Raw genomic sequence first — 13927 nt, 5'->3', positions numbered from 1 at the left:
GGCCTCCCAGAGTGCTGGGATTACAGGTGTGAGCCACTGCACCTGGCCTCAATAATCATTGTAAATGCCCATGGTCTACATGCACCAATTAAAAGACAGATTCGGCCGGGTACAGAGGAAGCAGGAGGACCACTTGAGCCCAGGAGTTCCAGGCTGTGGTGAGCCTATCATCTTGCCACTGTATTCTGGCCTGGGTGACACAGTGGAACTCTGTCTCTAAAAAATAAAAAAAACTACAGCCAACATCACACTTAATGCTGAAAGCCTGAATACCTTCCCTCTAAGATCAGGAACAAGGCAACGTTACCTGTTCTCACCACTTCTATTTAATGTTTACCAGAGATCACACACACACACACACACTGGAACCTGTTTTACTAGGGAAGTATTAGCTATATTATACTTTAAGGCAAAAAAATACTATCATTAGAGATAAAGAAGGTCACCACAAGGTCATTTGATGAGGAACACACCAATTGTAAACTCACATCGACACAATGTCTAAATATACAGTTAAAAAGAGTTTTTCAGGGAAATACTGTTATACTGGTTACTCTTATTTTTACTATTCTCCATCTGCACATTTCTTTCTTTTATGCACACGGCCAAAATAACGTCAGTGAAACTCCACGCCCATCAAGTCAAAATGAATTCTCTTACGTATGAAGTTTCAAACAGGTTTCAAATTCAGATTTTTAGAAATTTTAAACTTCATTATGAATGAGCAAGATCACAGAGACATCATACTGATCACACATCTCCTTACTGGCTACGTGCTCTTGTGTAGAGAGCAGACAACGTAAATGCCAAAAAAAGTGTGTTAATAGTGCTGATTCTGGAGAAGGCTGCCTGGATTCAGCCTACTTAATAGACGTGTGGTTTAAAATGTTAATCTCTCAGTTTCCTCATCTCTAAAATGGGAGGTGGGTGGAGGATAAGATAGTACCCACCTCGTTGGGTTTCTGTGAGCAAACGATAATCCACATCAAGTGCATAGAAAATGCCTGACACATAGTAAGTGCTCAAAATGTATTTAGCTTTTTGTGATTCACTGGTTAAGGGAACTGCAAAAACTTCTGTATCCGAAATGACATTCTTCTAAAGTGAAATTTAAATAACTGACCAAGTATTTTAAAATGTAAAAATTTGATGATATTATAGATTAAGCATATATCTTTAAGTATTTACTATAATTGAGAAACTCATTTAACAGGCATTTCCTTAAGAGCCTATGTGCCATGCACCTAAAGAACACACAAATAAAGATTAGTTTTACCCTCGAAAAGCTGTTTCTTATGGAGGAGATAAGTCTGTAAAATAGATACCTATATTTTATAAATTTGGAAATAGCCCAATGAATGAAAGGGTCTTATAAATCACATGCATAACCAATATAAAAAAATCAAATGTTACCTAAATGAACATAATCACTATACAATACTTAATATTTTTAATGATTTTGAAGTCCCATTGACACCAGTGTCTGAGAATTATTAGAACCATCAGTAAAATGTAGATATTCGAGCATGTATGTTAAAACCATGTCCTCAATAAGAGAACAAAACAAATGTATTTCAAAACAGATTTTACTCTTTTAAAGAAATCAGAGTCAATGTGCAGATGACCTACCAATCCTACTTCTAGGAATCAACCCTGAACCTCTAACGACGCAAAAACGCATACAGTTATTCACTCCATCGTTATCTGTAATTGCAAAATATCAGAAAACTAAATGCCCACACACAGGGAAGTGGCTGAATAAACTATGCCCTGCACAACACACGCAATGGAGTATCATATTTCTGTAAAAAAGAGCATGGAAGATCTCTATAAACTGATGTAGAGATATCAAGGACATACTACTGATCAGAAAAATTAAATTGCAAGGAAGAATGTTATCCTTCATGTAACAAATAAAGACATAAAAGAAAAATGCACATGTATCTGCTATTTGTACAGAAGAAATACAGACAGGTTAAATGAGAAACTAGAGACTGGTTACTTACAGTAGGTAGGTGGGGAAGTGAGAAGCAGGGAATGGGAATGGGATAGGAGGGAGGAGGAGAGAGTGACATTTCTGTATCTTTTTACATGGTTTAGACTCTCAGAACCACATTAATGTTTCCCAAACCTTTTACATACCCCAAAAGAAAACCATTAAAATCAACCAGGATGTGGAGATAACCCATGATGGAGTACAAACACGTACAGTGTACATACACATACACGTGTAACAAATGAACCTAACTATGATACATATGAGCAACAATCACAATGAAGACGATGGGAAAGAACCAACCTAAGTAACTTTGAAAAAGTTTCCTGACTGGTAATATGAGGCAAAAGACAAAAAGAATTGCACATCCATCGTGTGAGGTAGTTAATCAATGTGTTTCTCCTGGGGGAAACAAAGTAGCACTCTGAAGCTACTTTATGTGTACATCAGATTGAAAACCAGTAAGTACACACATAGTGGACAAGAGCCAGGAGCAAGAAGTTGGAGAAAGAAGTCACCAATAAAGAAAAGCAGAAATGAATCCTGTGGTGCTCGTTTAGAATCTGAAGTATCAGTATAAATTGATAGTTTTTAATATGCACAGATACATAAACATGTGTTGGTCAGTATCTACACATCTATCTCCCAGCTCTAAACGCTGAAAAGGCTGGAAAGCTGTGATACCCCCAATGGCAGTGAGCACATTTAAATGAGATGTTGGTTTCTAAACACCATTCTCTAGTTAAAGGAAAGCAGTGGTTTCCAGGGCTGGGACAGGAAAAACACAAGATGCTCCTGTAGTATCGTGTGGTGTCAGGGAGTGTTCAAAAATGGATGGGAACTCTTAAAAGAACTCAGGAGCCAACTCAAAGGTGTTCCTAATGGCCAAAGGTAGAATGATTTCAGCGACAAAATAATGATAGTAGTATTGAATTTTAACCCACAGAATAAATACCTAAGTGTCCATGCTGATATAAATAAATAAATGGGGGGGGGATGGAGGCACAGCTTTTTATTACAAAAGAATTCTAAGAAATAAATGTAGAGGGAAAAGGCAAAACAGAAAATCATCATTAAGCAAACACCACAGTGGTAACTGCTGCAGACAAGATCCACCAATGAATGCAAAAATTAGTGCGCTTAATTTGAGGAGAAAAAGATTTGCATAGTCTCAGTGTAACTCCCCGAAGACATTTATTAACTACAAAGGGAAAGGTAGTAATTTTATAGCAGAGATACCTGGTAGACACCACCTTAGCCAAGTGATCAAGGTTAACACACCGAAATAAGGACCACCTGAAACGACACCCTAGAAGGTACCTCTTACATCAACCCCCTCCATACAACATTTCTGTGGTATTCCTGCCAAAAATGCAAAACCTCAGTCCAACCATGTGAGTACATCAAACAAACCCAAATTGAGAAACATCCCACAAAATATCTGACCAGTACTCTTCAAAATTCTCAAAGTCGTGAAAGACAAGAAAAAACTAAGGAACTCTGAGATTAAAGGAGACTAAGGAACAATACCAAACAAAGGTAAGATGGGTCATGGATAGGGTCCTGGAACAGAAAAATAAATTAGTGAAAAAGTTGGTAGAGGCCAAGCGCCGTGGCTCACGCCTGTAATTCCAGCACTCTGGGAGGCTGAGGCGGGAGGACTGCTTGAGCTCAGAAGTTCGAGACCCACCAGAGCAAGAGCGAGACCCCATCTCTACTAAAAATAGAAAGAAATTAGCCAAACAACTAAAAATAGAAAAAATTAGCCGGGCATGGTGGCACATGCCTGTAGTCCCAGCTACTCGGGAGGCTGAGGCAGGAGGATTGCTTGAGCCCAGGAGTTTGAGGTTGCTGTGAGCTAGGCTGACGCCATGGCACTCTAGCCCGGGCAACAGAGTGAGACTCCATCTCAAAAAAAAAAAAAAAAAAAAAAAGGTAGAATACATGGAATATCTGTAGTTAACAGTATCGCACGAATGCCAATTTCCTGGTTTTGATAATCAGAGTATAGTTATATAATATCACCGGATGCTGGATGAAGGGGCATATGGCACAAGAGGGAGATGCTGGTATAGAGAAGACAACTCTTTGGTACTGTTTTGTGCAATTTTTCTGTAAGACTAAAAATAGATCAAAATAAAAAGTTAAAAGAACCTCTTGGTCTGTTGTTCTGTTTTATAATGGTTTAAAACAGAACACTGAAGAGCTTCATTTTGTACCACTGAAACTTGACTTCAATATAAAAAAGAAGGTTGTGATTTTAAGTTACAATCTAAAACTTTGTTACAAGACTGAAGCTATGAAATCAGACGACACTATTTCACTTGGTCTTCAGCAGAACACACAAAGTATGTATCAAACTCTTTCTTTGTTTCTACTACTACCTTATGCTAGGAAGACAACATCTATTTGAAGGAACTAACAGACTACAGAGACAGCAGGCTGAAAATCAAGTTTATAAACATGAAAAATTATTTAATGACAATACTCTTGAAACTACATGTCTGTAATGAACACAATAGTCCTACAATAGTTTGTTTCTAGGGGGAAAAAAAATCTAGTACAGAAACTGTAAATAGCAGTTTGAAACAGAAGCACACACGTTTGTATGTGTGTGTAACATGTACTCTTGTTTTGGTTCGGTCTTTGGGGGTGGAGGGATGGACTAAAAGAAAAACAGTTTTTAACTAGAAAATATATGCACAGTTGATCAAAATTTACTGAAGAACAAACCTACATTTTTAGGCAATCTTTCAAAATCAGTCCTCTGTTCTGAATCAGCCATTAACTAGTACCCCCTTATCATTAAAATACATATTCATAAAACTTTTACAGTTATGCTGCTCTAGTTACAAATAGGTTCTACTTTTCTAGGACATAATTTCACTTTGTTTAAGCAAGAATTCATTAAAGAAGCTATAAATAACCTTTAAATATTTAGCCATGAATAGAGGGTGGACTGGCACTGATGGCTTATTTTAGCACTAATGCAGAATGCTTTTTAAAAGCTACATTTTGGAATGCATCAAGCTCAATGATTAACTTGCAGTGTAATTTTCAATGTTAGAATAAATTTCTCTTTATTTTAAGGAGTTTTGCTAAAAGTAAATATGTTATTTCAGTTATTTACTAGTGGGAAAAAAATTTTAAAGAATAAAAATGTTGAGAAGATTAGAACATAAGAAATTTTTATTTAAAAAATCTGTTTTTTAGCATCTAGACAACCCTTCCCTCACTCCCAAAACATCACCCCAGTGACAACTGCACACGGTAAGCGGTGCCCTGGACCTGCGAGAGGCTTTGTCACGGGATGCCGCAGCACACGTATGAATCGAAGACAGATCTACACTCTGAACCACGAAGTTCACAACACTTTAGAGACTGAGTTTCATAAAATTTTTACTTGAAAAAAAATGTTTTACAAAATATCATACTTCCAACCAAAGAAACTTTGCCATAGGGTCCACGCAGCTTTCTGCCTTCAAGATCACAGTATGACATTTAGAGGGGAGAGGTTTCTTTTTAAACAGACAGCCACCTAAGCTGCAAAACCTACAAGAGAAGGAGATTTTTATTTTAAAGTGGCTTCAAAATGCGAAAGCAAGTAATATAATTGTTGAATCTGTTTGAAATTTAAAAATTTCCTTTAAAATGGTCCATATGGTAGGCACAACATCACAGCTGGTACAAAACTGCCTGTATTTAGGTTGAAAACACAAAAACAATGCATATGAACAGTATTTGTTGAAAAGTAACTCAAAACGCTGCTACTGCATCATAAGGCGAACTTAGAAAAGTGTTGACCGTATTCAGAGAATTAACAGAACAAGCTGAATATTATTCAAACATTTACTTTGATTTTTTTTTTTAAATACCACAGATAAGGGTAAAAGAATCTGTTGCCAAACTAGCTTAGGAAGCCTGATTTCCAATGACACGTGACATATTTCGCTGTGTGTCCTCTAAACAAATGCACAACTGGGTTCTAGGATGTAAATTCCCATTTCCTAGGCAGGGCCTAGTTTTTCTGTTGCAATCTGGCAGCTTTGAACTTTGAAACCCTCTTTGCGGTTTCTTCTGAGGCTTCTGCGAGAACTTCTTTCCGTTCCGGAATGGTGGGGAGCGCCGGGTGCGCGATGGCCGGGTGCGCGATGGCCGGGTGCGGTGCTGAGGAGGACGACAAGAACTCCTTTTCTATCACCGTCCCAGAAAACGCCTAGAAGACAAAAGTCGGGTTATGATAATAAAATGCAAATAAGATGCCCACAAAATTTTTATTCTCTATTCACAAATTAGACAGACATTTCTTTTCATTAAAAGTAAATTCACAGGGTTTTGGGCTACACAATACTACAACATCAAAATACTAATTGTTTAGAGAAATCAAGCACCACTGAAATTTTTCTTAATTACACTACCAAATGTAAGTAATTTTTATAGTACACATGCAAGATAACAAAATGTAGAATGTGTATGTTATATCAGAAAAAATAAAAACGGTTAAACAAAAGGTCCTCAAACCTTCATACATTCCATTTGTGTCCAGCCCATGCTGTGAAAAATCACACACTAAAATAAAAAATGCTCCCAGGGTGTCAGACTCAGACTTTTGCACGTCAGGTGACGAATGAACTATCCTGTGGTGGCCACGCTGCCTGCTGGCCAACAGCTTCACCAGCACTGACATCTCTTCCGTACTGTTCACTTACACAATTATTTGAATATTTCATTGCATCTTGACTCAATTTTATTTAAGAGATCAGTGGAAACTGAAAAATGAAAGTGCTGATACTAGGGGGAATAAGTGTAGGTTTTAAAATTTTAATACAATTAATTCAATGATAGAAGCAGAAGTTCTAGGAAAACATGACTCTTTAATTTCAACCGGATGTCTGATGGACTTACCTGGTCGACAATATGTCCCACTGGAACAAAAGTAAATAATGTATTTTATTTTCTGTAAATATCTTTATGCATCTTTATACATCTTCTTATATAAAAACCAAGGAATTGTTATATTTTTTAAGACTTCTGGTATTTGGAACCTCCCCCCTTACATCTCCTGAGAACTTATTATGCACAAACTAACATTCAGCACATAGACCTTCGTGTATATTTTGTTTCCCTTTGTCCCCGAAGCGCTCAAAATTAGTTAAGACAACGTACACCTGAATAGTTTAAAAAGCCACCCTCTTCCACCTTGCCCCGCCACTGAAATGAAAACAAAGAATGATACCTCCTTCCCACAGTATTTTTGGAGTCCAGCTCTTAAGACAACTTAAAGTTTAAAAACTCCACTTTATCAAGATGAGCATAGAGCCTTCTTATATTTAAAATGCTTTTGAAGACAATATTTTAGCATTTAAAAAGATATTGAAAAGAATATTTTTCCAAGTATTTGCCATAATCATGAATTATTTCTTTGATGTTAAAAAATTTATAGCATCTACTATAACAGTTCAATACAAAATGCAAAGCTAATAAGGGTGAGATGAAAATAAGTTGCACGCTAGCTATACCATGACACATTAAGTCCTTACAAAAAACTAATTTTCAAATATTTATCGGCGTAAGTCTACATCCATTTCCCGTTATTTCTAATAGTATGAAAGGCTATTAAATAAGGTAAGTTACTTTCCAGGTCACCTAAGATCATTATACTGGAGGGAGGGAAGAGAACATTTTAATTATACGTACAGTCCCTAAATGCCAATGATCTCCCCCTCCAATTACCATTTAGTACAATCAGTACCACTCAGTACAAGCAGTGGAATTTTACATATAAACGTATTTTAGATGTATGCATTTTATTACATATACCAATGTGTATATGGGTTTAATACAGGTATGAGTTCTTCTTGAATACTTTTTGATCTTCTTGAAAACTTTTTAAATTGAAAATTTCAAATACCCACCAAAGCACAAGAATTAAAAAACTCAAGTCTGGACACAATGGAACCATAACTGTATGTTTCATAGACAGGAATTCTTATTTTGGGATTCCCCAACCTCCCCCCACCGCAAACTGTGTGCAGTATAGTGGGTAACAGTGTGTGTGCACTAATGTTTTCTGGAGAGAGGGTCTATAGCTTTCATCAGATTGTAAAATGATTCCATCATCCACCAAGGGTTATGGTTTACTGGCATACACCAAAACACAGAAGAACTTTAGATAATTATCTGCCATGTATATATATTTTTCTTTAACTCGACCATGGTATTTAGAAAAGAATAGTATAATCTGCAACTTAAACCATCAGAACATTACTATAGTCTGGTCCAATGGGAGTTTATTCAAAATAAACCACTAAATAATTTTTTTAGTCAAAAATAGAGCACATATGCCAATTAAGGTATTTTAAAATTCCCATTTCACAGAAATAGAACTTCAAGACAGGTAATACTTTTAACCAAAAAATTTTTTGAACTATCTGAGTATCACAGTACCTATAAGTTTTTTACATTATTTTTTAACAAGTGATTATCAAGAAAGTACAAACCTAGAATTAAATCCTGTGACCTTTCAGATTAAACGGCAAAAACTGGTGAAAATACTCCATAAATAAATAATGAAAGATGCGCACACACCTCATGTGTTCCCGACAAGGGCAAAGGTTTCTTCTGATGACTTCCTTGCTGTGGCTCCTCTTCCAACATGCTCTCCCCGGCGTCACTGCACGTGGCTTCTTCACAGCTGAGACTCCTCAGCACCCCCCGCCTGTCGTCCAGCTCGGCGGTGCTGCTCTCGCTGGTGTCGCTGCACACGCTGTTCTCTCTGCTCCTGCACTTCAGGATCGACTTGCGGGGGACATACTCTCCGTTCACGACGTCCACAAAGACTCTGCGATGTCAAAAATACACCTTCAATTTAGGTAGCTTGTAAAAGTGAGAATAACTACAAAGATTTCTTTAAGTCTTTTCTAGAAAATAACCCAAATTTTTTAATTAAAACTTTGTATCTAAAATTTTCACATTCACAATAATTTTGCAGCCTCAAATGGCATCTTTTATATTATTTTGAAAGATGTGACTTCTTTTGCCAACTAAAATAAAATACAGCATGTTATTTCTAAGCATGTTCTAGGTGAGAGGAGCTTGATTTGCTAAAATTCTCTATAGAGTTTTAGATCCACCTATAAGACATTTAGCAACTTTTCACTGTTTTATAAATATGGGTCATGAAAACAGTAGGTATTTTCAAATGACAACTTTCTCAACAAAGAATACAACAAAAACCTGAAAGCGTATAATTAATTTTTACTCTGAAAAGGTAAACCGCATGCCAAGTGCTATGTCTATGGTAGGGAAGTACTGCCCTGGCCCGTGAGAAACACAAACTTTCATTTCTGAAGTTAAGACACAAGGTTTCCTGACTAGACCAAACTGGGAATGCTTCAACAGCATTGATGAAGAGGGAAAAAAGGAAAAAACAGACAACATTCCAACCACTCCGGACTGGGAAGCTGCGGTGGCCCAGCCTTTCACATACTCCACGAGAATACTCCACTTTCCAGAGAGTCTTGTGTGCCAGGGACGACTCCTTCCTGCAAAGGTTCCAGCGCAGGAGCAGGAGCAGGAAGGTAGCGCAGACGCCCGCGCTGTGGTCACGCACCTGTAAATGTCAGCGGGAGTCCTGATCGCAGGCAGCTCCTGGGCAGAGTGGCCACCGCCAGAGCTGCTCTTCCGCTTGCGTTTGGCTTCTTCTTTCTTTTCGCTGAATTTTAAAGTGGTATTTTTTCCAGTATTTATTCGGACCTAAAAGTTTCACAGCAAAAAGTTAAGAACCTTCTGAGAAGTTAAATAGAGGCCAAAACAAAAAAAAAAATAAACTCTATAATCAAAGAAATAATAGAGAGGCAGCTGAAATTTTTTGATGCTGAAATGATGTGCATTATCAGGTTGAGTAAAATAAACCTTACCTTTTATTTCTATGACAGTAAATAAAATCTTCTTTAATGATCAATTCTAGTCTTCAGTGTCTTTATTATTGTATAGAAAGCAAAATACACTTAAACTGAATGCTAGATTTATTACAAGCTTGATACTACCCCATTACTCTAAGTTTTTGGGTTAAATCATGCATTTCAAAACAAAGAGCACAGTTAACCAAAATGCTTAACTATTAAGAATTTTTTAAATGTCTCTAATTTCTAGAAATTGAAGGACCATAAAATAAAGACAAACCCTGTTCAGGATTAACATGCTATCCTCTATCCCTACTCAGCATTTATGCCACACTTTCCATATTAATGACTGTTCTTCCCCATAACATTCCTGCAAATATTATTTATTCTTCCTGTTTTATCTAAATGAAAATAAGAAAAAATTAAAAGCCTGAAAAAAGAATCACAAAACATACTTTTTTCTAATTATCTCAGTCAACTTTTTCCAAAGAATTCAGAAGATTTTCTCTTTACATATTAGAATACAAAAAAAAACATGTAATTATTTCACTTTATATTAACATTACAGCAAGAATAACTTAAGGAATCTACAAAATACAAAGTATGTTTTAAACATGTTTCGCTAAATAATAATCACATACACTTAAGAATCATACCACAGACCCTTAACTCTGACGCAGGCATTGAATTTTCAATCGGGACGAGGAGGAACCGAGACACAGCATTCGGTCCCTGTTCTATTACCAACCGGCTCTGTGTCTTCTAAGCCTAAGTTTCGCTGAGAACGGTGAGTGAGAAAGACGGGTTTCCCGGTGTCTCCGCAGAGCAGTACATGGAGCAGGGAGAGGGCAAGGGTGGGCTAAGGCAGCCTATCCCTCCCTCAGCCAGAGCCCACCTGCTGGGATCTGCTTTAAATACTGGGATTCTACAGTAAGTGTGGAGGGAACAAAAGGTTTCTGATACTAAAGAAAAGCTTGAAAACTCTGTATTAGAAAATCTCCCATCACCCCAGCTCTAAAATGCCAAAATTCTCAAGTCACGGTTATCCACAGGTGTTTATATTTACTCAGAAAGGGAACTAACTTTTATTTCCTCCTAGGATTCCCACTTTGCTCATGATGTTCTTATTCATTTTATGCGCACACAGAAAACAACAACCTGGTATAATTAAAAATTTAACTAATAATACAGTCACTGTCAACATCCTAAACACACCAAAATGTCCACAACGTAATTAACTTCAGGATTCTTAAGAAAACTCTCTGGATGAAGGACAGGTAAAGCTCTAGTAGTTGCCACTCAAATCTGATCCCCTTCCAAACTCCAAACACACACACTGGTCCAGAGAACCATGGACCCAAACCAGTCAACTAGATTTTTTTTTTTCTTGCAGATAAATTGGTCAGAACAAAAGGCAAATGATGATTTTCCTGTTTGACACTGTAACAACGTTATTCACTGTTAATGTTATTTACTCTTTTAGAAAATATCATGGATATTTTAAAAGATATTTAATGTTCGCAATACTAACATATACAAAATTAGTGAAGTTAAAAGCATACGAACCCTCTTAGGCTCAACAGTGTGAGAAAAGTATATGGTTGGTACAGAATCATCTCCAAGCCCTAAAGCCTCACGGTCAGTATCACCATCATCATCGTCATCATCATCATCCTCTTCATTACTGTGATAAGAATCTGAACCATTCACTGAACAGTTCAATTGACTATTCATGTGACCATTGAACAGTTCTGAACTTGTCACACCCTCGTGACAACTGCCGGGAGTGAGGGGGGCTGTCACTTGAGACGTCACATTCACGTCTGTGTTTCGATCGTCCTTTTCCTCTTCGGAAGATGCTGCGTCTTCTCCATTTGCAATCACAGGATCAGGCTTACTGGTAAAGAGAAAGAAAATTCACAAGATCTAACAAATGCTCTACAATTTCACACATGTTAATTTTCAGTTCATGTCAATGAGTAAATATTAAAATTTTGAATAAGGTACTTTTTAAACTAGAATTCTAGGTTAAAAAAGAAAAAATGTTGAAATAAATTTAAAAAAAATTAGTTCCTATGCCATTTCTGTATACTGCAGATATTCAAGCATAAGTAGAATACAAATAAGAATTTTATCTTTGCAAGGAAGATACCATACATTAATACAATATAAATACAGTATCAATAATATAATAAGAAATTTGTCAGAAATTCAGAATGTTATTTCTATTTAAAGACCGGAAAGTAAAACCACAGAACTATAATACACTCTTATTTTCTATTTCTATACTCAGAATATTTTAAGTATTATTATAATTTTAAAAAATAAAGGATTTTTGAATATGAATATACTTTTGAAATGGATATACTTATATTTATATACACAAATGCACATTTATCATGCTTCATTCTACAAAAGATTTGAGGACCTTATAAAAACAACAAAACCGAAAATGCAATGGGACTGAAATAACATCATACAAAAATAGAAAGAATCATGACCAAGAAAATCACAATATCCAAAACTGGTTTTAAAAAATGAAATAGTATCAGTTAATCAAAAAGACCTAAGAATTTATAGGTGAAATGAAAGGGAAAAAACCTTTTGTGCTTCCTGTCCTATTTTTCACAGAAACTAATTACTGCATATGGTACATCATTTAAGCAAAATAATATAGGAACTTCTATAGTAGCAGACTTCATTTAGCACTTCAACAAGTCTGAGTGTGTGCTAATGTGTATTTCAGTTTGGTAGTTTCTCATATATATTAACTATCTGACCAGATTACATATTTCCTGCTCAATAAATAGAAAAGTTTGCAAAAGGAGAGCAAGTATAAATATTTTACACAGTATCACACTTAAATTCAAAGCAATTTTTTCTTTTTAACAAGGCATTCAAAGATAGAGCATTATCCTGAGTGCAATACAAAAATATTTCATACAAAATTTAATACACAAAGCATCCATAATTATTAAAAGTCAACTATCTGGTATAATTATTATATAAAACATGGCTGAAATTTTGTAATAAAAAATGAAGATATTGATCTTAAGTACTTATGTACAGGCACAGGCTTGGAAATATGCACACGCACACACAGTCCTAAAACAAATACTCTTGTAGTGGAAGCATTATTGATAATTTAATACATTATGCCTTTCTGTATTTTCTTCAATGAGCAGGTATTATTTTATTAATGAGGAAAAAGATTCATGAAGAAATGTGTATAGAAACAAATTCTATTAGAAAGATAGTCTGTCATGAAGTACCTATCAAGTTCACCCAGCAATTCTTCTTGTCTCTCCAGCTCTTCAAGTCGAGCCCACAGTTCCTTATCAGCAAGCAACTCTTTGGATCTTACATCATTTTCAAAATCTGCTTCAAAAATATCTGAAGTTTTTGGTTTGGAATGAGGTTTATGAGCAATTCGGTGTTTTGCTATTTAAAAAAAAAGGAATGACATGGCTGTTAACTGCCAGCATTAAAAAGGCACAAACCCAGACTTGGCGAGACTTTCTTGTGGGGCAAAGGGGATGTTGAGGCAGAGGGGACACGATTCTTAAGCCAACAGGAAAACCCCAAGGATGAGTGTTTTCCGGAGCCCGGCTACTCCAAGTGTGCTCCACGCACCCGCGCGGTTGGCATCCCTGAGGAGCACTTCAGAAGTGTGGGCTCACGGGCCCCCCAGGCCTGCTGAATCAGAGTCTGTATTTCAACAAGAGGCCCAGAGCATTCACGTGTCTATTAAAGACTGTGAAACCAAGACTCAAAAATGCACAAGCAGAAATGGTCACAATGCACCTTGGTACAACCCAAAATTCAACACAAGTAAATGTTAAATTACCATTTACCATCCTTGTTCAAGAAAATTTAGTTAATGAAGTGACACACAAAAGCCTTGTCAGGGGACACTTTAAATTCTAAGGCATTGCCCAGAATGAATGAATACCCTAGGAGGAAACCAGAGGCCAATCTCTGGAAAGTTCTACTACAATATAATTTCATATACGAACATCTCTACTTT

General features: G+C 36.4%; 1 protein-coding gene across 2 annotated transcripts in view; it reads right to left on the bottom strand.

Moving 5' to 3' along the window:
* Nucleotides 1–5154: 5154 nt before the first annotated feature.
* Nucleotides 5155–13927, bottom strand: part of URI1 (URI1 prefoldin like chaperone) — a 54358-nt gene continuing 45585 nt past the window's right edge. Inside the window, exons 7-11 of one of the 2 annotated variants that reach the window (XM_069457049.1) lie at nt 13173–13341; nt 11467–11797; nt 9609–9751; nt 8585–8837; nt 5155–6212 (exon numbers count right to left, since the gene is read on the bottom strand). In XM_069457049.1, coding sequence (XP_069313150.1) covers nt 6015–6212; nt 8585–8837; nt 9609–9751; nt 11467–11797; nt 13173–13341 — 1094 coding nt within the window. In that variant the 3' untranslated portion in view covers nt 5155–6014. The remainder of the gene's footprint in view (nt 6213–8584; nt 8838–9608; nt 9752–11466; nt 11798–13172; nt 13342–13927) is intronic. The other variant, XM_069457050.1, reaches the window with a different exon arrangement.

The sequence above is a fragment of the Eulemur rufifrons genome, chromosome 24 (assembly GCF_041146395.1).
Source record: "Eulemur rufifrons isolate Redbay chromosome 24, OSU_ERuf_1, whole genome shotgun sequence".
Lineage (NCBI taxonomy): Eukaryota > Metazoa > Chordata > Mammalia > Primates > Lemuridae > Eulemur > Eulemur rufifrons.
Note: the sequence above shows the minus strand (reverse complement) of the source record. Positions and strands in the feature narration are given on the sequence as shown.